The 25,417-nt window shown below is 34.9% G+C and overlaps 1 protein-coding gene across 5 annotated transcripts in view; it reads left to right on the top strand.

The window, feature by feature from the left end:
• Window positions 1-25,417, top strand: part of LOC5564260 (protein furry) — a 384,478-nt gene that overhangs the window by 2,655 nt on the left and 356,406 nt on the right. Inside the window, exons 1-2 of one of the 5 annotated variants that reach the window (XM_021842639.1) lie at window positions 13,213-13,316; window positions 21,613-21,709. The exons of the other annotated variants lie outside the window; for them this stretch is intronic. Coding sequence (XP_021698331.1) covers window positions 21,625-21,709 — 85 coding nt within the window. The 5' untranslated portion in view covers window positions 13,213-13,316; window positions 21,613-21,624. Of the gene's footprint in view, window positions 1-13,212; window positions 13,317-21,612; window positions 21,710-25,417 lie in introns of those variants that run through there. 5 annotated transcript variants of the gene reach the window in all.

Here is a 25,417-nt window from a genome sequence, read left to right as displayed (position 1 = left end):
ACCCTTCTACGATAGATTTGATCTTAACCGACTCTAGTCACCTTTGTAGCCAACTGGTTACTCATGCTGATGTTGATTCTGACCATGTCCCTGTTACATTTCAAATATCCCATGAAGGATTCTCAGTCCTATCAGCTCCACTTACAATTATTTTCAAGACGACTGGAATCTAATCTAATCTTGATGTTGAGAGGAAAATAACCATCATCGTTTTTAAAATTTTCAAAACCAGTTTTTTCGCTCAAAATCTAAACAATGTTCATGAAAATCTATCATTGCATTGCACTTACTATCTGTAATTCAATGATAGCTTTTCATGAGGATTTCTTTAAATTTGAACGAAAAAACTAGTTTTTAGTTTTCGATGATTGCTGATGATTGAATGATGGATTCTTGAGCCTTAACATGTCTTTAAAAAACAAAACTTGATACAGGTATGTTCCGTTTTTATCAACTCGATCGGAGATTTTCAGTTGACAAAAACGGAACCGTAACAAAAACGGAATAATTTTCTTAGACAAAATATTTTACAAATTTGAAATGAAAATTGCAGTTTTGTCAGGATAATACACATTTTCATCATATTAATGCACAGTATTGACGTTCAAGAGCTGTGACGACCATTTAGATTGTTTATTATTATAGGCTCGTAATGAAAGTTGATTGCGGATTCCTATCAATCAAATGCTTGATATAAATCATTAATAGTTTCAGTTTTCTTAGTTAGAATTTCAATAAAAGTAATATAGAATATTGAAACGATAATCACATAAATGTCCTATGCATCACAAGGTACACCATATTTGTAAAAATAACTACAAGGAAGGGAGGCAAGCTGATCACATTTTTAAAGAAAGATTAAACAAGAAACAACTTCTTTTTCTACTTTTCATCCTCATCCTTCTTCTTCTTCTTCTTCTTCTTCTTATTCTTCTTTTTCTTCTTTATGGCATTACATCCCAACTGAGAAAGAGCCTTCTTCTCATCTTAGTGTTCTTATATACACTGTCGCAACTATCAACTGAGAGCTTTTTTGCCAAGGTACCGTAATTCGGGGTGTAGTTGATCAGTGGGGAGAAGTTGATTATTCCCGTACCCTCATGTATAAACTGTCAAGAGAGCTATGATCCGATTTCAAATATCACAATTTATGTGATGTCGCTTTACCTGATAGCTGCGCTTGATGTTCCTAAATTCTGTTTGACATTCAAGATAATTATACCATGGAAAACAGAATTTTTAGGAAATGTTTTATGAACTGTATAAAGACACCATTTAAATAAATTGTTTCATACATTCCAGATATGTTCAGTGAACCCAGTTTTTAATTAGCATTGAGGATTAAAATTAATTTTCAGAGAAAAAAAACCATGTTCTTTTAGTGAGCGAGTTACTAATTTCGAAGAAAATTGCATATCTTTAGGCGTTTAATGTTTTATATTCTGCAATTAACAACATTTAATTCTAAATTTGACCGATTTATCAAAAAAATGTGATTTTTCGAGTTTTGATTCGGGTTTCGTGAATTCAAATTTAGTGAATAACATATCTCTTTAATTTATGAAACCTATCGCAGTAACTGATCAACATCACCCCGGAATCAAGAACTCCAATTCTGAAAAATGTTTCTGTTATTACAATAAGATTTTGTTAAAATTCCGTTTGTATAATTCGATACACATCCATTCAGTACAGGTTTAAAAAATATTTGGATGATAATACATGCATCCTACTTGGAATTATAGAACAAAATCTCTCAAAAGTGATCAACTTCACCCCATTTTACGGTACATTTTTTTTGCATTTTTGGTCACAACTGATTGATGATTAAATGTGGAGTTATGTTGCGAAAGTTTTGCAATTGAAATGAATACTTACACAGAAAGACAAATCCATGTAAATTTCAGCGTAAAATTATGCACATGAAGGGAATGCCAGAAATGTCGCAAATTTACACGTCACATCGTGTAAAATTACAATAACATCATGTAAGTTTCCGCTAGACATCGTGTAATCTTGCATGGACTCTAACCGATTTCGCGACAATTGGCATAAATTTACATGATGTTGGTGTAATTTTACACGATGTGTCATGATTATTTGCGACAACTCTGGCATTCCCTTTATATGCATTATTTTACGCTGAAATTTACATGGATTTTTCTTTCTGTATATGGTTTCCTGAGCTTTGAATTGCCAAATTTAACATTAAAATGATTGTGGTGATCTTTCTTCTAAAGTTATTACTACCAACTCCGACAAGGATGCACTAATCGCCAATCTAGAACAGCACCACCATCGCCTTTTAGCTTTAAGGCCCAAACGCAATCATAGCGGAACGGCAACGGAAAGCGGAACCAGTTCGCCAGCATGAACTATAGCATGCTTGTCGACCCAGACTTGGTTCACTTTCGTTCGTTGACAGCTCAGTTGAGATGATGTGATTCATGGTGGTGAACCGGTTCCGCTTTCCGTTGCCGTTCTGCTACCATTGCGTTTAGAACTGTACGTAAGATCACAAATAGACTGGCAATAAACTAACTTAAGTTGTAGTTTTTTGTTGAGTACAAATAATATTACATAACTGAGAGAGAGGAGACAGCTGGCTTAGATTGCGAGTTGTCAAACTTCCACTCGGCTCATTAGCCGTAAACCACGAATCATAATTATTCAAAAACAAGTATTCTACAAATTGCTTGGTTTTGCTGGACCTCCTTCCGTACCCCTTGGAACTAATCAATGGCGAGTTTGAGAGATAAAAGTTAATGTTAAAACTATGACAAGGTCGACAGTCTTATTAAGAATAAAATAAACTTGATCATACCTCTTGCCGTTGTACACAACATTGAGTTCAGTCCCAAGTGCATCCCTTATCAAAAAGAGCTGAACATGTATGGGATCGTCCATTAATCATGTAAGCGGTAATGGGGGGAGGCGGGGGATTTGAGGTATCTTAAGTGCCATACAAATTATTTTTTATTTTCATACAAAAATTCATACCATAGGGGGAGTATATATGTCTATCAAATTTACATAGAACATTCTTTTAAGCCATATTATATAATAAAAAGGAGAGATCTTTGCAACTCTTTTAAGTACGTTGTTGCTAGGACGTAGCCAGAGCAACTCTCGATTGTTGAAAGATGGGCCAATCTTATTCAACAGAACATGCTACGTTTGAAAACTCAAATTGATTAATTGCATAAGAAGATGTCAAACCTTATTAAATCGTATATGACTTGACATCTACCATGTATCGTAGATGCTCAATATTAACAAAATGACGAAAATTCAACTCTGTGGCTATTAAAAAAGCATTTCAATTGCTTCAAAATAAGTATTTAGTTTATATTCGAAACATTTTGAGAATTTTAAAAAATCAATTTTTTTGTGTTGATAAATACGGAATAATGTTTTGACGAAATCGGAACGTGACAAAATCGGAACGTGATAAAAACGGAACATACCTGTATTGCCAATGCTCTCGAAACTTTAACAAATTCCAATGTTGAAGCCAGGGGCACTGCAATACCAAAATGTGAAATAAAATTGGAATCCGTGATTTTAAACGCTTGATCCGTCTTAAAACCGTGAGGAGAAGGCAATTTCAAGGCACTCGCGATTCTACTATGAAAATTATAAGGCAGAAAGATATTAAAAACGATTTTCACTATTAAAAAACGAAAAAACTGAAAATAAAATATCTCAATTGGAACCTCTAAGCCCTATACTTTCTAATAAATGGAAAAATGCTAAGGTTGTTCCAATTTTAAAACCAGTCAAAAATCCTACAGAAGCTTCTAGCTATCGTCCAATCAGCTTGCTTTCCTCCATTAGTAAACTTTGTGGAAAGGTAATTTTGAACAGAATGATGGTCCACATTAACGAAAATTCAATTTTTGCCAATGAACAGTTCGGATTCCGCCATGGACATTCGACCACTCGTCAACATTTACGTGTACCAAATATGATCGTTCCAACAACTCTGAAGGCTATTCTACTGGTCTTGCTCTTCTAGACATAGAAAAAGCATTCGACAGTGTTGGGCATGAAGGCTTGATCTGTCAAATTCCATTCACGGTGACAAACCATTGCTATGAAAAAAGTTGTTCATAAAAACTGAGTTCATGGCTCGATTTCTGAGGTCATTCTGCACATCTGGGGCAATTTAAAAAAAATCCCAAGGGTGTAATGATTGTTGCTTTTAGAGACCGAGAATACCTCTGCATCTCCACAATCATTACGGGAAGGGTGTTTATTAGTGAGAAAGAAAAAAGATCTGGGAGTCACCTTTTATCGGTGATGCGATCCATAGATAGGAAGGAAAAATACGATTTCTACTTATAACTAGTTTTGAATTTTTGTCTTGCGATGAAAATATAATAGTAGAAGTTTGAAGAAATACGTCGACATTCAAAGGTTCAAAGGTTATTTTTAATAATAAAAGATAAAAGAAGCTATGTATAATAAAACTAATAAAACAAAAATAAAAGGGTTAATGCCGACACTTGAAGTGAGCAACTGTCCACAGTTTGTTTGAAAATTACCCTAATGTTACGTTGCGACGATAAAAAATGCGTTATTAAAAGCATGAAACGAGCTCACCAGTTGGTAATCTATCCTCGACTGAACATCGCACTCACACAACATGAATCACACACGACGTCACGAAAGTAAACAAAAACACGATTGCTTGGACTCCCAAGACGCACTCCTCAATACGAATTATAGTGACATTTCAATACGAGTTATAGTGAGATTTCCTTTTAGTTTTTTTTTTTTTACAATTCGCCCAGAGGTGCAGAATGACCTCATGAATCGAGCCCTGTACTCAGTTTTGATGGACATTTTTTCATAATAACCATGACATTGTTAGAATAAACCAAAGTTGAGGGCATTCAAGCCGAATGTAACAAATATATAAAATGTCTTTATCAACTTATTAACAAAAAGTAAAAACTTTGTCTTAAGAGCAAACTCTTGATCTTCAACAATTTTTCAGGCCAGCCATGTTGTATGCTGTATCAATGTGAACTAGCTGTTGTAATACCAGGAGAGGATTTAAAATAATATTTTGAAAATGATTCTGAAGCTTCCTCCCCTTCCTGGTGTAGTACTAATGAGTTACATAGGATAAGCAATGTTGAAACATTCACTCTTATAAAAAGACAGGTAAATTTACGTCTTATATGATGCACATAAAATAAGCGAACCATTCGACATAAATTTACATCTGTTCCTAAAATTACATGACAACAAAAAACCAAAAAAAAAAATTACACGCCGAGACGTAAAAGCCATAGCAACTGACTGTTACATCAATTTTGTGTAATTTTGTGCTTATCTTGTTGTCATTTGCTTAAGCATACATCAGCAAATTCTCATGCGCAGAGTCAGAAATATTAAAAACACGTCAAAACTCTAACTTTTGCTGCTGGCGGTAAACTATGAATACACATACGAACAACTGCATGGCAACATCTTGGAAAAACTAATGATCATTGTCTGCTTCACATACGAACGTTTTCATAGACTCCTTCATTGCTCGTAGGAGTAACAATTATAAAACACTTTCAATTGATGGGACGACAAATCTTCAAGGTGTATCAAATAATTATGCTTTCATCGGTTTGCATTACATTGATAATTTACCGGAACAAATTTCAGGCAATTATCAGCCGAGGAGATCCAAATGAGGGATTCAACGGAGGCATGCAAGTCGATTCTGATCGACCATTTCAAAAATATCTGGAACTTTGCACAGTTTTCCAGTTCCATCTAAATCGTCATTTTCCGATATCAAATCTTCAAGTTGAGTCACGACTAACTTTTCAAAAGGGTGTATGTGAAAATGGTTCAAAAATATTCAAAAAGCTGCACAGCAAAAACGGCTCGTTCGATTGTTAGACAACTAAAGAAACAAAGTTAGACAACTAAATAAAGATTCCAAAAAAAATACACACAGTAAAAAAAAAAATTTTTTTTGCATTAAAAAACATCATTTTTGTCACAAAAACTCAAAAATCAAACCCTATCGGAATACCAACGTAATTTTTTGAGGGAAAACGGTCCATTATATTAGCTATCTACCATAAAAATTTGGTGATGGTAAGCCAATAAACAAAAAAGTTATGACATTTCAAATATTTCACAAATTTGACACTTAGTGAAAATTTTTGTTTTTTCATTGTTATTATTTTTAGGACCGCAGTTTGTTGCTGAATTTTTTGTTAAGGGTACCACATGAGGTTAACAAGTTGTTTTCATGATATTTTATTTAATTATTCATAAATATTATAGCATCTATTAGAAAGTTAGACGCGATCCAGTGTTGTGATCTAAAGTCTTGATAGTGTCATATTTTTTATTGTACGTAACTGAAGAAAAATTTTCTCAATAGTGTTGAAACCTTTTGATAAAAGAAACCTATAAGAAATCTAATATTGAAGACAAAAGCTACAAAAAAAGTTTTCTATACAGGTATACGACTAGTTTACCTGCAAAAAGTTTACCTCGTAGAGAACAAGGCGGGTCTATTCCCAGGTGATCTAGTATACGTAAAGCAGGTCGGTTTTCTCGGCGCTGGTTTTCTCCACAAAGTTAAAATCTGATTACACCTGGGTATAGACCCGCCTTGGTAGAGAATAGACTTTGTTAATCATATTTGGGAGAAAGCGAGTAACTTCAACAACATCAAAAACATAATAGGTACATACAATGAACATACTCACGAAAAAGCTAAAAATATACTACCACTATGGTTATAAAAGATTTAATTGTAAAATTTTTCTTCAGTCAAGCAAACGACACCAAACTAGCCAGTAAAAACTTAAAAGTGATTTTGTTTATTAAAATCTAACGAGCAACATGAGTAGTCGCTTTCTCAACTGTTGCAGGCCGTTTGCAGAAAAAAAGTGTTCGAAAGAGCTACGAAATCTCACCGAAAGCACCATAGATAAACTGAAAGCGGCTGGTTATACTCCAATGTCTACATTGAATACAAATTTACGCATTTGTACGTCCTGTCGTTTAAACGTTGACAAACGGGCAATCTGTACATCATCGGTGGATCAGGTTGCAGGAAGTTCGAAAACAACAACAACTGAGGAATTACTAGATGCACCCACAACAACTGAGGAGTTACCAGAAGTACCAAGTGCAGATAGTCTTGCCACGGTACCATCAGCGACATCTGTTTCAACAAATCAATCAGAAGATGAGTGCATCCAAAAGGTCAACATCGAACGCTTCAACGAAGGGATAGCTGGAATAAAAGTGACTCCGATTAAATGGACGAAGATGGGTTACGTCAATTATCCCGAGAAAAAATACCGTGAAATCAACGAAGCTGAACGAAGAAACCTCTTCAAATTAGGACCTGAGGATGTGGAAAATACAGACTACGATGAGGTAATTATGAATATGAAGGAAAGGTTCTCGAATCTAGCCACGACAAGGAAAGAAAAATTATTATTATTTATTATTATATTTATCTTTATTAACGAGATTTTTAGCCCTGGGCTAGTTCATCTCGGGACCAACGGCTTTACTTCCCTTCCGAAGGAAGTCGTCACTGAAATTTTTGGTGACTATCTCGGGGATGGGATTCGATCCCAGGTCCTCGGTGTGAGAGGCGTGTGTTCTAACCACTACACCAGGTCCGTCCCCAATAGAAACATTATTAATTTGGCGATGCTGCCAAGCTCGTGGTCTATTCAAGACGCCATTGATGAGTTCAAAACCAATAGAAATACAGCAAAAGAGGCAAAACAATTCAAAAATAACTGTCTTGCAACCAAAAATGCTAGGTCGAGTACTTCATTAACAGATGAGACAAAAGAAAAAATAATTCAATATTTCGAAGACGATGAAGTAAGTAGAGCTATGCCTGGCCAAAAAGATTATGTATCTGTAAAAAAGATGGAAAGCGTCAAGCAATCCAAAAACGATTAATGATGACTACTTTGAAAGAAGCGTATACACGCTTCAAGGAAATTAACGAAAATATTAAGGTAGGTTTTTCTCCATTTGCAAACCTTCGTCCAAGGCAATGCAAGCTTCTATCCAATTCAGGAACACATAATGTTTGTGTGTGCACAACACACGAAAATATTAACCTAATCTTACATAGTTTGAAAAGAATCAATTTATCAAAGGATATTAAAATGTTAACTGGTAGTCTTTTGTGTGAAAATACAACATCAAATTGCTATCTACGATCTTGTTCGGATTGCCCAGATTCTTCATCATTGGAAAATACTTTATTCGCTGAGTTTGAAGAACTTATATTGATCAGTTATCATTTGAGCAATGGGTGACCACGGATAGGTGTGACCTAGAAACTATTGTAAAACCTGTAGATGAGTTTGTGTCATTTTTTTGCTTGAAATTAGAAAGTTTAATTCCTCACGACTTTATTAAAACAGAGCAATCCCGCTTTTTAAAAAATACGAAAAATACATTACAAGATGGTGAATTTTTAGTCATTTGTGATTTTTCTGAAAACTATAGCTTTGTATTGCAAGATGAAGTGCAGTCCCATCACTGGAACGTACAACAAGCTACAATTCATCCATTCGTTATTTATTTCAATGGAAGTACGCAAATTGAACATTTTAGTTTTATTGTAATTTCCGAAGATTTAAGACACGACTCTGTATCTGTAAATTTGTTCATTGCCAAAATGATTAACTTTTTACGCGTTGATAAGGATAAAGAAATCAGAAAGATATATTTCATGTCTGATGGAGCAGCATCGCAGTACAAAAACCGTAAGAATTTTTCGAGCCTATGCCAATTTAAATCAAAGTACGGAATTGATGCAGAATGGCATTTCTTTGCTACGTCACATGGCAATAGTCCTTGTGATGCTATTGGAGGAACCATAAAGCGCATGGCCACAAGAGCAAGTTTAGCCAAAGAACGTGAGCATCCAATTAAAACTGCAAAATAACTATTTGATTGGGCGAATCGCAGAAAAGAAGAAGATTTAACAAAATTATCATTTTGTTTTATTACTACTGAAGAGTACGAATTAACGGCATCAGAGCTCAGCGAGCAATATAATAACGCGAAAACGATCCAAGGAACCCAAAAATTTCACTGTTTCATTCCATTGTCAGAAAATAAAATTAAAGCAAAACTATACTCGAACTGTACTGATAATGATGCAAAAGTGTTCGATATTGTAAAAAAAATGAATAACAAAAAATAAATAAATAAGTATTAATAAAATGTTTTCATGATCTCATAACGCATACCCAAATCCAAAACTTTTAAAGTTTATATATAACATTTAGAAACTCATCGATCATACTCTAAAAAAAAATATCCTGGTAAAAAAAAAATTTATTTTCGTGTAATCTGTTAATTCATTTTAATTTATACATATATACATATACATATAATATTTATACATATACATAATATTTATACATATAATATACATAATACTAATGAATACATGAAAACGACTTGTTTAATTCACGCAAGGCCCTTAACAATAAAATCAGCAACAAACTGCGGTTCCCGTAATAATTTACTCCGAAATTTTTTTTTTCTTTTAATAAGCGGTTTCTTCACCACCGCTTAGGCATTAAACCTGGTTTAATCGTATGGGTAAACGTGGTTTACGGCTTAAGCGAAGGTGAAGAAATCGGCCCTAAATGTGAAAATTGTGACATGTTTGAAATGTCATAACTTTTTTGTTTATTGGTTTACCATCACCAAATTTTTATGGTAGATAGCTAATATAATAAACGTTTTCCCTCAAAAAATTACGTTGGTATTCCGATAGGGTTTTGAGATATTTGAGTTTTTGTGTCAAAAATTATTTTTTTTAATGCAATGTATTTTTTTTGGAATCTTTATTCAGTTGTCTAACTTTGTTTCTTTAGTTGTCTAACAATCGAACGTGCAGCTTTTTGAATATTTTTGAACCATTTTCACATACACCCTTTTGAAAAGTTAGTCGTGACTCAACTTGAAGATTTGATATCGGAAAATGACGATTTAGATAGAACTGGAAAACTGTGCAAAGTTTCAGCTCAATAGAAAAAAATGAATTAAAAAATTTACCAAATTTTGGTGCTGTTGCTTGGAATCACTCAAATGAAGCATTTTTCACACCAGCGGAGCTTCACTAGCTACCTTACAATCACACTTTTCCGATTGATGTGAACAATTTGCAAAAATCATGTTCTGTCGAATAAATTTTCAATTATTTCGCACATCAACACTCCAGAGAGGGATCGCGACGTACTGAACCGGCCATGTTGAAAACAAACTCAATGATTGGCATGATGCCAGAAAAAAGTCAAAGATCATGTAATTTAGGTCTTTTAAAGTAGGAATCCCAGTCTCATGATTATATTCTACGGAATGCAACATGTGAGATTAGGGAATTGACAGAAGCGTTACATGTGCTTGCAAAGTTAAATTAGTAAACGTAATTTTCATTCTAGTTTGATTTGAAATCTTATTTCGTTTCACGGTTTTGAACTTTAAATCAAAAGAAACATAAATTATGTTGTAAATGCATTTGCGTCACAAATTAGTTCAGTGCAGATTGAATTAGGTCACATGAAAATTTCATTATTTTTAAGAGTGTTGGAACAAATGTCAAATAAAGTTATTAATAATTTTAGACAAAAGTGGTTGCAATCTTCTATTGCCACGATTAATGCGTTATATATTTAGGATAAGTTAGGTACTTTAATTGAAAGCGTTTTTTTTATAAGCAGGTGAAATCAACTCACCTGTAAAAGGATTAATTTACTTTTACCAAATTATGATGATAGTGTTTTCTAACACAGAACACCTAGATTGTAAAAAAGTGTGCCGGTAGGGAGTTTGTTCTGAAAACAGGTGCTACGGATTGCCGTATTCTTGGAGCCAGCAAAATCAATCAATCGTAGGTATTGCTCATTCGTCAGCCGATGGGCGCTGAAATTTTTAATCGTCGGTGGGAACATCTCCTCGCATGGCTAACTTGAGCGTTCAATTCTTCTATAATGAGCTTGACGTCGTTCTCTCGATGATCGATCACACGCCTCTGCATACCAGCCATCCCTACAGAAGCTGTTCGCAGCTCAGCTGTTCTGCCGCAGCTGTGGTAGATGGTGTGGTAGATCGTTCGCACCATTGATCCAGCCCAGCACATCTCCTGCAGAGCTATGATGCAAATCCTGCGGATCTTCAGTTCATCGGAGAGAATTTGCGTGCTGCCGGTGAAGTTGAGAGTTCCACAGTTTCACGTCCCAATTTTCCAATTGTAAGTCCTCTTAAATCGCGATAGTCTTCGTCGCACAGGGGAAACAGACTCTCCAGGTTTGCAGATGCGAACTCCCCGTCTAATACCATACTTTCTTTTCTAATTTTAAAAACCTATGTCGTAATTGAGCATACACGTATAGAAATCAAAATCCAAAAACAAGTTTATGACTCATGATATCATGATTCCAGTGTGTTTTCATCTTATGAAAAAAAACTATGATTTGGACTCATGACATCATGAGTCAGATTGCCGTAACGCAACACACGCGTTAGGTTTTTGTTGCTGATTGCTCGGAATCATGATTCAAATGCCAAAAATGCTGAGTGGCTCATCCGTTTATGATCGACAAAATAAAAAAAATATATAAAAATAGCATACACTTAGATCCGAGCCAAGAACCTTCTGATTGAAAGCCACGTATTCTACCACTCAACCACTTCGTCATCTTAAATTAGGAGTGATCGATACGAATGAGTTGAAGCAAAGTGCACCGCTCAGTGTTTTCACACTGGATGTTACGCTATAAAGAATCATGATTATGACTATTATGATTATGACGATTGTGATCCTGTTATTATGACCTAACCAATTTATGAATTTCATGATTTGTAAATCATGATTTGGGGATCAGATTTGTATCCGTGTACTGTCTTCATTTTAATGCCAAATCGATTGATTGATTATTGAAAGTACCTTGTTGCTGTCCAAAAAACATCACCAACCGTTGTGTTCGTACATTTTGTGTTTATAAAGTTCTGCCAATTAATATGAATGACGTTGGTGGTTTCAGGAAAATAGCCGACTTGTTAATGTAGGTGAGAAATGTGAAAAATGACGGCTGCTATAGTCACATTCATAAACAGTTCAGTTCGGTAGGAAATCATACGACCTACGAGATATCGCACTGTGGTCGATCAGCCGATCGCTTGCACAATGGTCCGAATCGACAATTCAGCAGGAAAAAAGTTTATCTATGTTCTCGTTAATTTCACCAGTGAAAACTTAATCTATTTGCGTAACGAATGTGATGAAATAATGTATAACAGGAATGATAACACTCTCACTCCAATGTTGTAGTTTTGATGCAATAAAAAATCTTTTATTTATCAAAATATTATGAAAAGTTTTTATTTATTAGTACATTTTTTGACGCATTTTATGGCAAGTCGCATTCCGAGCTCACAGCACCCTCTCAGATTTAAATGAAATTTTTCAGATGCGAAATAAGCCATTTTGCATACTTAGTTTTTCTAAAATTTGTATGGACTATCATTTGAAAAGGGCCAAACAAAAAGTGTTGTAGATAATTGTTTAAATTTTTGAATAACATACTGGAAAACAAATCAAATTTGTGACATACTTCGAAAAAAAAAATGATTTTCAAATTTTAAAGTCAATTTAAAAACGTTAATTTTTTATTTAAATGGAATTTTGTCTCAAGATAGGTAATTACGTTTACAACCGATCGTCCATATATCGTGAGATGCGCAGAAAAGATGAGAAAAAAAGTTTCCAACAAAAACTTTTTCTTGAGGTCACAATCATCTCTGTATTCAATAAAGCTCAATAAGCGAGTCAATTTCGTTTAATCTTTTTTTTTCGGTAATTATGTTTCCTTTCAACCGTCCATAAATTTCCAGATTGGCACTTTTAAGGAAAACAAGTTTCTCTAACCAAAACTTTTACTTGTCTAAAATGACGATTCGGACCATTGTGCGCCATGATGGTGACAAATCAAGTGTGGGAAAACGGCCCAATGGCTGAGGTGTGCGTGCAGGGGTGGTACGACGCCAAAAACGCCCAAGACGACGAAGATGACGACGACGACGACGACGACGTGCGCCATGTGTTTGTTTATGACGGACGGTGGCTAAAGATATGGACATCTCTCACTTGGGCGGTCAATTTGAGCTATTTAGTGTGAGAAACGGCCGCAAGCGATTAGGAATTACAGCCGCGGAGCGCGCGATCGAGTGTCTTATATCCGTATAGGAAGTCCCTTATGTAACCAGTATAAGAACCGCAGGGATCGTGTCAAAAAGTAGCCAGGGTTTTGCGGGGGTGCCCAAAGGAAGTAGTGGCGATTTTCGTGAGGAGTAGAACAAGCACGTGACTGAAATGGGGTCATTCAACGAAGGAAAGCTTTGTTGTGTCGCGCTGTAATGCGCGATTGGTGTTTTGGTTTTGCTACCATAACGTGTTAGTAGTTGGGTTGTAACTGTTGTCACCGTTGTCGGAAATCTTCATTCACTGTTATCATTCAAGCCATTCGGATCATTTCGGCTTGACATGTTGGACAGAATTGGTGCATTTTTTTCCGTTTCATTCAACATATGCGACATATGATGTGTACAAACATAAAACAGTGAATTTTGTAGTGTGTACTTATCTGCTAAGATGACACTCACTTCAGTTTGATAACGACAGGTATCACAGGGCTGGTAGCGGGTCTCTTTTCAGAGACTGTCACTATTTGAATATGAATAGAGACTTTTTGAAAGTGTTATTTTTCATTGAAAGGTATTCAAAGTCTGTTTTTAACCCTCTAATACCCAAATTTTTATTTTCGTTCTAAATATCATTATAATTTATCTAAACTTGTTCTAATGATGGGCAATGATTAATTTTATTCGCAAATCTATGAATTTTGGTTTTTGATTTTTATAATTTTAATTTTTGAACATCCCTATCCTTTTTAATTTTTTCTTGAAGTCTCTTCTAGTTACTGATTTTTGGCAATAATCAAAATTCAAGTTTTTACGGTACTTTTTAAAATAATATTTTTTTCATATTTTTCTGGAATATTTTTATTTTTCGTGTAATTAACGGATAAAAACAGGTTTGAAATTATTTCAATACCACCAAGTTCTTCTTCTGTTATGGGTTGATAGTAGCAAAATATAAAAGGTACGATTTTTTATATTACACGTTAAATAAACCCCAGGCATTTTTAGGTTATATAGGAATACAATTTTTCAAACAATATTTAAAAATACAAAAAGTTTCAAAAGTCATAAAAAACTTTTCTCATGAGCGTGTTATGAGTCAAGGTTTAAGCCAAAAATAAAATCATTTTGATTTCTGAGCTACGAAAAATACACAAAATTCCAAAGTGTACCCCGTCTAAAGGCATGGCTGGGTATTAGAGGGTTCATGTTGCACTCTTAAGTCACTTTTTGGCTTACAGTGAATTTTAGTTTAAATTATTGAGGCTCCAAAGATTTCTGTGAGCCTATTCTCTAATTCTTTCAGGACACATTTTTCTCCAGATATTTGTTCAGGAATACATTACAGGGCTGGTAGCAGGTCAGAGACTTGGGCATTATTGCAAGTTTTCAAAAGGATGGTCCCTAAAGCCTATTTCAACCAAAACGGTCACCTTCTTCAAAATTTTGCTTGCAATAACTTCGAGTAAATTTTAGAAGCTTCAAAGAAATTTTCAGATACTAGTGGTTCAATACCTTTTCTGAGCCGCGAATGGGGTCTATACAAACATACAAGCTATACAAACGACCCGCGTTTCCCTAAAGTTCTTGAACTCAATGTTTATTAATCGAAGCTCTCTGAATGATTAAACTGATGTACTGGCAGGTCAACTAGTCAATGCATGGATTATGCTATGCTCCTTTAGAATGGCACTCTGTGCTCGTGGCCACTACTGTGCCGGACTCAGTTGATCTGTAGCTGCTTTATCGATACAGATCTATTTTGAACTTATCTATATTTACATCTAGTTTCACTCTCTCCTACTCTTTTACTCTCACACCGAGCAGGTAGGAGAGAGAGCTCTGCTATTAGTGAGGCTAGCTGCCTGCGAAGAGGGTCAGTTTGTCTCAGTCACCATCTGATACTGACGGAGGATGGATGTGCTCCGTGAGGCGTCTTCTGGTGGCTGGACGAGTTTTTTGTGGAGGGGCTGGGAATCGAACCCATGACCTTCCGCTTATGAAGCGGAAGCGTAACCTCAAGGCTACAGACCCCCCTTAGAATAAGGCTAGTTATCTACCTAGATTTTTTACAAGAACTTCAATAGACTATCTTGACAACATCCAACAAAAAATCCTGCAGGACAAGTAGGATACATCACTTGGGCATCTCTATCATTCACTTTAACATTGGGTTTATTTCACCATCCAATTGTCTGAAATTCAGCGGTTTTAGAGTAAAGTGAAAGAAAACTTGTGCTTTTCTACGATTCACTTTGTGATAAGAGATTTTTCTCGGTCGAATTGACTGGAACTTAATAATAAGAATTGTCTGAAACAATGATCAGTACTTCAAAACGACGCATATTGCATCCAATTCTCGGTAGCTTAAAAAACGCTGCCGTTGTGAATACAAATTCCGTTAGCTACTTGTCAAAAATACTCCCAGGAGTTGGTTGAGGGTTCCATTGAGGTATCCCACAAAGATTTCACCAGAATGATTATCGTAGTTTTTAATTTTCAAAGTCACGCTGGATAGGACTTCAACAGATGTGCGTTAGGCAACTATATCTAGCATGGAATCTTTAGCTGTCGGAAAAACGGCCCCCTAAAGGTCCGCGTACCTGTTATAACGCGATTATTCTATAGTTTCTACAAAAATTCCTTCTTAGATTCCTCGAGGGACATAGTCAGGGATTGTTCTAGTAATTTCTCTAGTGTTTTTTTCTGGAATATATTTTCAGAGACTCCTCCAGAAATATCTCTAGAGATTCCTCTATAAATTATCACAGAAAATTTTCCAGTGGTTTTTCAAGGGACGCATAGCGGTAAACCAACGTAACTATCTCCAATAATTTTCACAGGGATGATACTGTTTTGGTATAGTGGCTTTTCTAGGATTTTCTCTATTTTTTTCTACTAATGTTTCTACCAATTTATTACTAAAGAAGATTTTTCGAAGATTCCTATACGACTCCTTAAAAAAATCACAAGGGTTTGTTCTACAGTTCTCGAAAACATTCGGTCAGTCTTTTCTTTTCAGTTATTCTTCCAAGTATGTTCACAAATGGATTCCTTCAAGAATCCATTGTTGCACGATTCGCCAGGAATTTCTCCTCAAATTCCTTAAGGGATTAGTCGGAGAAATCAATTGGGAACTCTTCTAGGTTTTCTTTATCAATTTTGGCTGGATTTCTCAGGAAGTTTCTGAAGAATTTTTATTGGAATTTTTCCATTTTATCCTAGGATTACTCCTTCAGTTTCAAACATTGATTGAGTTATTAGTCAAGTAAAATGAATTCTTATGAGTTCTTCATATGTTCATATGCTTCATATGGTTTTACACCAGCTAACACTACAGCAATTATTGCAGTAATTCCATCGATCACTCCTACACAATTTTGTTTAAGGGATTCAGTCCAATTGTATTTAAGGAATTCCTTATAAAAATCTTGCAGAACATTATTCCAGCATTCAATCGATTTTTTTTATTTTCTTAGTAGCTTGTCTAGGGAATCCTCCTCAAAACTTCCACAAAGTCCAGGATTTCTCCTAGAGATCCTTATAGGAGTTCATCAAAAAAAGCTATAGTGACACCTTCTTTGGGAAAGGAAGTAACGCCGATGGTCCCGAGTCGAACTAGCCTACGACTAAAAATCTTAGATATAAAGATAAAACAAGTTTCGGAAAGAATTTTGGAATGAAGTCTAGAGAAGAATGTTTGGACGATTTCCTGAGCGAATCTAAAAAGAAATCGTTGGAATAATTCTTGAAAATTACGAAATAATTCATGAAAATTGAAATCCTCAAGAAATCCTGAACAACAAATTTGGTAGGAAGTCTAGAGGTATCTTTGAAGAAGTTACTGGAATCTTGGTGGATGTTCTAGTGAAATTAATGGAAGAATCACTGGATAAATTCTTGACAGACTTATAACTTTCTTAACCATTTCCGAAGGAATCGCCGGAGGAATTAATGAATAAGTCTCTGAGGTAGGTTTTGTGATCATCCTTAGGTCTAAGACTTAAAGGTTTTAATACTAAATCTTCCAAGGAATTCCATTGAAAATCCGCAAAAAAAATACACTAAAAGAGTTCCTGAAGAAATCTAAGTAATATCTGAAAGAATCAATTTCGGATGAATTTCTTGAAGAAAATCATAAAAAAAACAAATACCGTAATAGAAGCAGTAAAACTTGTAATGTCACGAGAAACTAAAAAAAACCTTTGATTATTTTTGAAAAATTGCTGGTTAGATTATATGACGAATCAAATTTATTTCCTTGTTCTGATTACGTTTTGTTTTTAAACAGAAGTTAAAGACCTATTTCAAGACACATAGTTTCTACCAGGACTGCATTCAGAGATTGTAAAATTATGTCGTGTAATATGAAAAGGTTATTTGTTGCACTACACATGAAACTTACTCCATCAACAGAATGTGCACAAAGATGAAATATGTTCATATTAGAATGATGACATTTTCAAGAACTAATCGAGAAGGTTGTGCTACTTTTCCCTGAATGTCGTTTCCCAGAATAGCCCATTTTCCGGAAAAGATTTTGGCACTCATAATTGTCATAATTTTAAAAGTTTAGGGTGGTGAATGAACTGGTATGCGTCCTTCTTAACCCTTATCCTTTTTTGATGCGTTTTGAGCAAAATCATATCTCTGTTGTTTCTGAAGCGATTTTAAAAATTTTACCGCTAATAGAACCGGTCACGTTTCTGATTCCCATATGTCATACATAATATGTTATTGGCCACATAGTTCCGGAGTTATTCCGGGGTTCAGTGGGTTAGTTTTTATTCCCATACAAAATGCTTTAGAAGCTTGGACATGATATTCTTCATGATTTGTCAAAACAAATTCACTGTTACCCATTTAAGACATTTTGGTAACTTTGGCCGCATTCCGGAAGTCTTACGGTAACTTGGTTTCCCTAGGGAAGTGGCCATTTGTGGATCGGTTGGACGAATCAAGTATGTAGGAGACTATTTCAACGGTTTTTGGTCACACTAGCCACATTCCCGAAGTCTTCCGGATCCTCTGAAAAGTTGCCATTTATGGACCGATGGTGTGGCAAGGCTTGCGATTATTTAATCATCAAGGTTATACGAATCAAGTATGTTGTAGATTATTTCAATCGTTTTTTGTGACATTGGCCACATTCCGGAAGTCTCCGGGGCACCTGTTTTCCTCAGGAAAGTGGCCATCTATGGACTGATTCTGAAACAAAGCTTGCGACATATCATCCTTTAAGATTGGCGGTTGTTTCAAGTCCCACCATCCTTGACAACTTTGGCAATATATATTTATTCGAAAATTTCCAAAAAACCCTTTAGTTTATTATTTACTTAGTCACTGACATTTCTTGCAACTCTTTGTACCGCCTATCTATTTGAAGAAACGGGTCACACAAGGAAATGGCATTCGGAGAAAGGTAGCACAATCTTTTGGGAAAATATGATCCGTATTTTAGCATTATTTATGAGTTTAGCACATATCCATGGGATTGAATACTGTTTTCACTTAAATTTCAAGAAATTAAGCGGTTTTTGAGTGCTTATTCCACCTTGTTATTTAGCGAAAATAATAAAAAATCTCACGGGAATCCATTCAAACATTCTTCTTATAATTCTACTATCGATTTGTCACTCTAGGATATCTTTCAAATGTTCCTAAAGATTGTTGCTCTTGAAAATTTGAGGTGTGGCTTCAATTCATCTTCAACTTCAGAAATTCCTCAAAAATTTTGATTGAAATCTCATTGAACCTCTGATGGAACGAATCATTTTAGAGAAAATCTTCAGAAATCTCCAAAATTATCTCTGAAATAATTTTTGAAGATATTTTAAGAAATGCAAAAATCCCTTGTTGAATTCTTGAAGGTAACCTGAACTAAAATCTTGAAGGAATTTCTGAGGATGCCTGTGAAAAACTTACTATATCAACTTTTGAACAACTCTTCGGGATCATATTTGAACAAAACCTTTAACAAATACCGCATTCTAACGAGGAATCCCCCAAGAAATTCGCAGATGAGTAATTCTCGCTGAGACCGCCCCACTATTTACACTTGGTCTTCAAAATGTTCAAATTAATGCTCATTTGAAAGATGTCGAGTAAGTAAAGAAACTGCATTCGGTTGGTCAAATTGATGGACCCCTTGGTAGTTATAATTAAAACAGTTTATGATGACCCCTCGATTTTTGACAATTCTTTGCTCACTCATACTGACATAACTTTTTTTTTTTCAGCAGCTCCCTCACAATAACATGGTTTTGGAAAAAGAAAACATAGGAGCTTCATTTGCAAAAATAAAAATATTTGGCGGCCATACTGGATTTTATCAGAAAAACTGAATTTTCACGGTGTTCGCAACCACCGATTTTAAAAGTTTTTGCATCATTGAAAAGCTGAGCTAGATTTACAAAAAATATGGAAAAATCAGAGATGTATGTTTTTTATGTTCAAAAGTTATGTGCGATTTTGTAAAACATTCTTTATCGTTCTGGTGCTAATCAAAATCAAGGGATCCTCAAAAACTGTTTTAATTTTAACTACCGAGGAGTCCGTCAATTTGACCAACCGAATGCAGTTTCTTTACTTAATCGACATGACCTTTCGAATGAGCTTAAATTTGAACATTTTGAAAGACTAAGTTTAAATAGGTCTCAGCGAAAATTACTCAGATATAATTTCTAAGAGATATCTGGTAGGATTTTCTGAGCAATCATTATGGAAACGATTAGAACTCTTTGGTTCCTGTCCAGTCTCTTTTTTTCAGCCATGAAAGTTTCTGCTTTTTAGACAGTCGCTACCAGCCCTGGTATTAGCACCCACCAACTTCAAGTGTATCAGTTACAATCAAATAAATGTAATAAGCACTACAAGTGGATTGCTCCAGAGGAGTATTGCTCTTTTTCAATATTATTTTGTGGGAAATTTTGGTAGTTATATAAATTCTGTATCAATTGTTTTGACACATATTTCTCTTATCAAATTTGTCAAATTCTTCTATGATAACCTGTAATCGGTTAATCGGTGTCCAAGAAAGATTTTTCAGAGAGTATCGCATTTGTTTAGGTTGGAACCAAAAGGTATTCAGCACAAGTGATATTTAAGAATATAAGCTTTAAAAAATCTTCAAAACATTAATCGAAAAGACTCAAACACCCCTGGATGTACTACAATACTAACAAGTGTTGTTGTCACTCACTAAGATATCTTTTGACTGAAAGTGTCAACATCTTTACCTTTGTAAAACTGAACATCAGTACACAGCAAAAAAATGAATTGTGATATCACGTCAATTGCTTTGTGATCATTGTGTAAAATGGAATCAAAACCGTTGTATAAGTGTATAAAATTACATGCAACAAGAAATATGCAACGAAAACGATGTGATATTACAAATTTATTTTTGCAGTGTAGAAACCAGATGTAATCCTGGTTATACTTGAATGGTATTAAGACTATAGGTATTCTCAGACACAAGGACGACCTTAAATGGCCCTGTTTATTCCTCTTCTGATTTCGATGGTCTGCACGGTTGGAAGAGTCGACTCTGTATGAAACCCCGCGCACGATTTGCGACCGATGTGAAAATGGATGATAATTTAATTATAAAACGGTGCCTGCTGCCTACCTATGTAGTGCCACTGACGAATTTTTGCCTGTTTATTGGTTTTTCGGAGTAAATATGTGCGATTTGCTGAATGGCGTGCCATCAGTGTTGTGTGATTTAGTGGCTTTTCATGTCGTTAGCATGTAAAGCCATACCTACACTGCCGGGCAAACGTTATGCGGTTATCGTAATTTTTCATATCTTTATGATAACACGTCTATAGAAACCCTCTAGGGCTCATTCTTACTATGTATTCTGATTGAAACATTTTTTGAATTAGGTTCACTAAATTATTGCTTGAAGTAGAGTTATTTTCCAAAATTTAACATTTAAGGTGTTTTTAGGTGATGACCCCAAACTTTTGCACGGCAGTGTACATTATCTAGAATGGTATCAACGAATGCAAGTGCGTTATTGATCTGTAGATGTAAATTATTTCATTCGTTTTGCTATCACTCGCGACAGCACCACTGGTGTATTTGATTCAATGCATTTTTTTATCCCTTCGAATGGGAGAGCAACACCCCGAATGAATGGTAATATTTACAATTGTTACAAAAGAACAATTATTGAAACAATGTTGTCATTGCCAAAGTGACATTAAAAAAATAGTATTTAACGTTCTTCTTAGGTCAAAAATCATGATAATTTTCAGCGATTCGTTCCTATTTTCTGTAAATGCTTCTGCTTTGATACCGACATCGCCACTACTCTCCGCAAGCTACAAACGAAAATTGCACTTCATTTCTGAAAAATGTACTATATCCCCTATCCTACTGTAGGATAGTGGTTTTATGCTGGAGCGCAGCAGCTTTTCCACGAAGTTACTTAGAATAGCCGCACGGATCGGACACTCATTGCCATTTCTTCCGTCCCAACGTAAGTATCGCGATGTAAAGAGTGAACATTTAATCATAATTAGTTTTCAGCTCTATTAATTGTTTTTTCCATGCGGTTATACATCAAATTGCAATGAGAGTCAGATGATTATATACATTGGTTATATGGGATCTTTCTATTGATCATTCGTTAGTAATTTGTCAATATTGTGATAGCACATATCACTTCATTTTATCATTAAATCCTAATATGTTTAGATACATCGTATCTTTTTGCTGTTTGTGACTTTTCAATAAGATGTTTTTGCGTCGTGTAATGTTTTTATTCAAAAGTTCAATATACAAGGTTCATCATAGTGCTCGAGAAATATTCAAAAACATTATTTTACCCGTGTCTTTCCGTATGTCTTTTTCACTATATATTTTGTCACAATATATCAAAAGTATTCTATCGAAAAACAAACCTTAATAAACGAATCTGAATTGTGGCACAGTTCTTCTCTTGTTTAGTAGTCATTACTTATTACATTACTGTTTGGTAATCATTACTTATTAAAATATTGAATATGTATATAATTTCACGCTGATATATTGATTCGAGAAGAAAAAAAAAAAGATCTAAATAATTAGGACCATTCGATATATTGGAATGTCCCTATCTAAAAAATAGTTTCTCGGAGACCGGATGCTATCCACCATGTGCTAAGAAAAGTCTTGCTATCTAATAGTGTGTTTCAGCAGATTTCTGGGAAGTTTTTGACTGATTTTTACAAGGTTTTTTATTTAGTTTTTTTTTTCAAATTCATGTCAAGGTTCATAGTTAGCTTTTGAAAATACTATTTGCAAGTAATTCTAGTAGATTTGAAAAGTTATGCTTGATGATTCCCACCAATATCTTCGGGAAATTTCTGGTAACATTTTTCCGGGTTTGCTGATGAAATTCATGCAAAAAACCTGGACAATCGTGCCTATTCTGCGCGGCGTATGAGGTGACACGAGTCGAATGAGGTGACAATTGTCGACTCGCTCCAATTTGATTGACATTAGTCGTCTCACGTCACTCGCGGTGAGTGAATGAGCACAAATGTTTCAAGTCTGTAGAGTTTATGTTATTGTTTTAGGCTGATTACCGAATATTACTTATAAGATTTTTGTAATGAAAATCCACTTTTAACTAAGAACATCAATCGCATTAATACAATGTTGGCATTTATGAAGTACCGTGTTGATTAGACTTGTCCGGATGATTCGAATCCCGGAAACCTCACGATGGTTCGGCTCCATATAAGGAGGCGGCCAAAACTATTGATAATTAGTTTGAGGTTTTTATATTTTTACCATAAAATATGTCTAATTGTATGATATTATTATGATTCTTGATTAAATTTGTTCTACTATATTTCATAAAATTTCTTGATTTAATAATCTTTAAATCTTTGATTTTTATAAAATTATTAACTACGCGTGGTAAAGATAAAATTATTAATTTACGCGTGGTAAAGATGAATATATTATGGGTGAAATTATGAAAAAAAATCACGTGCGCGGCTGGAGTTCGAACCCAAGACTCTTGTATGCTAGACGAGCGCTTTACTAACTAAGCTGCCGAGCCACTTGGTGACCCAATAGCTTAGAAGTTTACAAGTTTCGAATTCAAATCCCCACAGATCACGTAGACCCTTTTCATAACCAATATCCATCCATCTCATGTACACTACACACGCGCGCAGAGCGAGTGCGATTTATTTTGTGTTGAAACTGTTTGCCTATCACACCTAAATCGCTTCCACAACACGATTCGCTTGTGAATCGATTCTTTTGATCGATTCATCGACCCATTTAAAAAAATCACAACAAAATCTTTACATAAGAAACAAACGGTGCATCAATTTTTGAATGGGAGATATTTCATATGGCTAATTTCAACAAGAACAATTGACTAATTGAATGAATGGCTTGCTTTTCCCATAGTAATTCCCATTCAAACTTTGAAGCGCTGGTGCAATCTCAGTTTTCATCCAAATGAGCTCAAATTTTGGGAGGACACTCAGAATTTGATCTAGAATCGAAACGATTTTTTGAACCACTCTACTGCATAGGTTAAGTTTAGGAAAGTCTCCAAAAAGACTGGGAAAACTAATATATCATTTTGTATGGGAGATAGCGGGCCATTTTTCTACAGCCTACTTGATGGCAAGACGACGTTTGCCGGGACCACTAGTACTGCTTAAATACCTAGGGGAAGAGCACCAATTTTCGACCCATTCATATGTTTTAGGCCTACTTTGTATGAAAATCCGAAAATTGGAACAGATATCTTGTGGGTCGAACATTAGTGCTTTTCCCCTATTAACAGCGTGTTTGGAAACATAGACAACTTTTAGCTCGGAAGACTTGAGGTTTTTTAGTGAGGTGAATATCGTTATGATATGAGGTCAAATATGATACCATTAGAATTATTTTTTAATGGTTTACAATCATTAATGGATATATTTTCGGTAAGGCAATACAAATTTTCAGAAATACTTGTTTTGCTCACGTTTTTTGCATGATGTTAATTTTACCAGCAACAGCTGTTCAGTTTACCAACATAGTGCAGCTAAAATGAACATTTACATCGTTGTTTGCTATGTGAAAATTCAGCTATTTTAGACTGAATCCGTGTTGCTGCTATAGATAACATCCCTGTTTTTGATGCTGTGAGATAGAACTATACAAATTCCTCGTTTTTCTATCAGAAACAAGATGATTTCCTTAAGGTGTTCATTTTACCACCCCTACAATGATAGTGTAGATTTTACTGAACCAATTACAATTTAATTTGAATTTAATGTAAAAAGTAAACCGTCATAAGGCAAGGTGATAACTGTGTCTCGCCTACTACTACATAACATTTGGCCAATATACGATGCAGACTTGTTTTTTACTTTCAAGCTTCTCATGGGCTTACACGTTGCTATCACTAATTAACCCGAGCAAAGCTTGAGAGCATATAGAAAACTAGCTTTGATGTTGTGATGTCGTGAATTTTGAAAACTCAGTTTGCTGTAATTTTGGTCGTTTTACCGGTTAAAATATCAAAATTGAAAACTATTTTTGCTATCGATTACAGCAAATTGAAAACTGTTTCTAATATCATGGAGGGTAAATTGAGAACTTATTGAGATGTACATATTTTCGATTGATATTGAAATGAGTCTGCGACAAAATAAATTCTTAATTTTTATATTCTCATAGTGTTTATACGTGTAGCACGAATAAATTTATAATTTTATAAAATAAAAACATTACTGAAAATTTAAAATGACAGCTTAACGAACCTACCACATGATATACACATGCAAGAATGGTCCTTGGCATAGAAAGCTCTCAGTTAATAACTGTGGAAGTGCTCATAAGAACACTAAGCTGAGAAGCAGGCTCTGTCCCAGTGAGGACGTAACGCCAGAAAAAAGAAGAAGAAGAAGCTGAACGAAAACAAAATAGAACATCGAATATTTCAGTAACAAATTGATATCAAATTATGATATCAGCTTGATGCTGAAAACAGAATATGTTTTCGACTTGCTTTCTTTTTGATGTTGGACTTTGCTCGGGAAACCAGTCAACCGTATTGCTGTGCACCTACTTTCCGCGGTATGAATTAAAACGTGACTACAACATGGGGTTGTTCATAAACCACACACATAGAATCTTGTTTGGGTATTGTCGACCCCTACCTTAATTGTTTTTTGCTTATACAAAATTT

This window comes from Aedes aegypti, chromosome 2 (genome assembly GCF_002204515.2).
Source record: "Aedes aegypti strain LVP_AGWG chromosome 2, AaegL5.0 Primary Assembly, whole genome shotgun sequence".
Classification (NCBI taxonomy): Eukaryota; Metazoa; Arthropoda; class Insecta; order Diptera; family Culicidae; genus Aedes; species Aedes aegypti.
The sequence above is the reverse complement of the archived record's forward strand: the minus strand, read 5'-3'. Positions and strand labels throughout refer to the sequence as shown.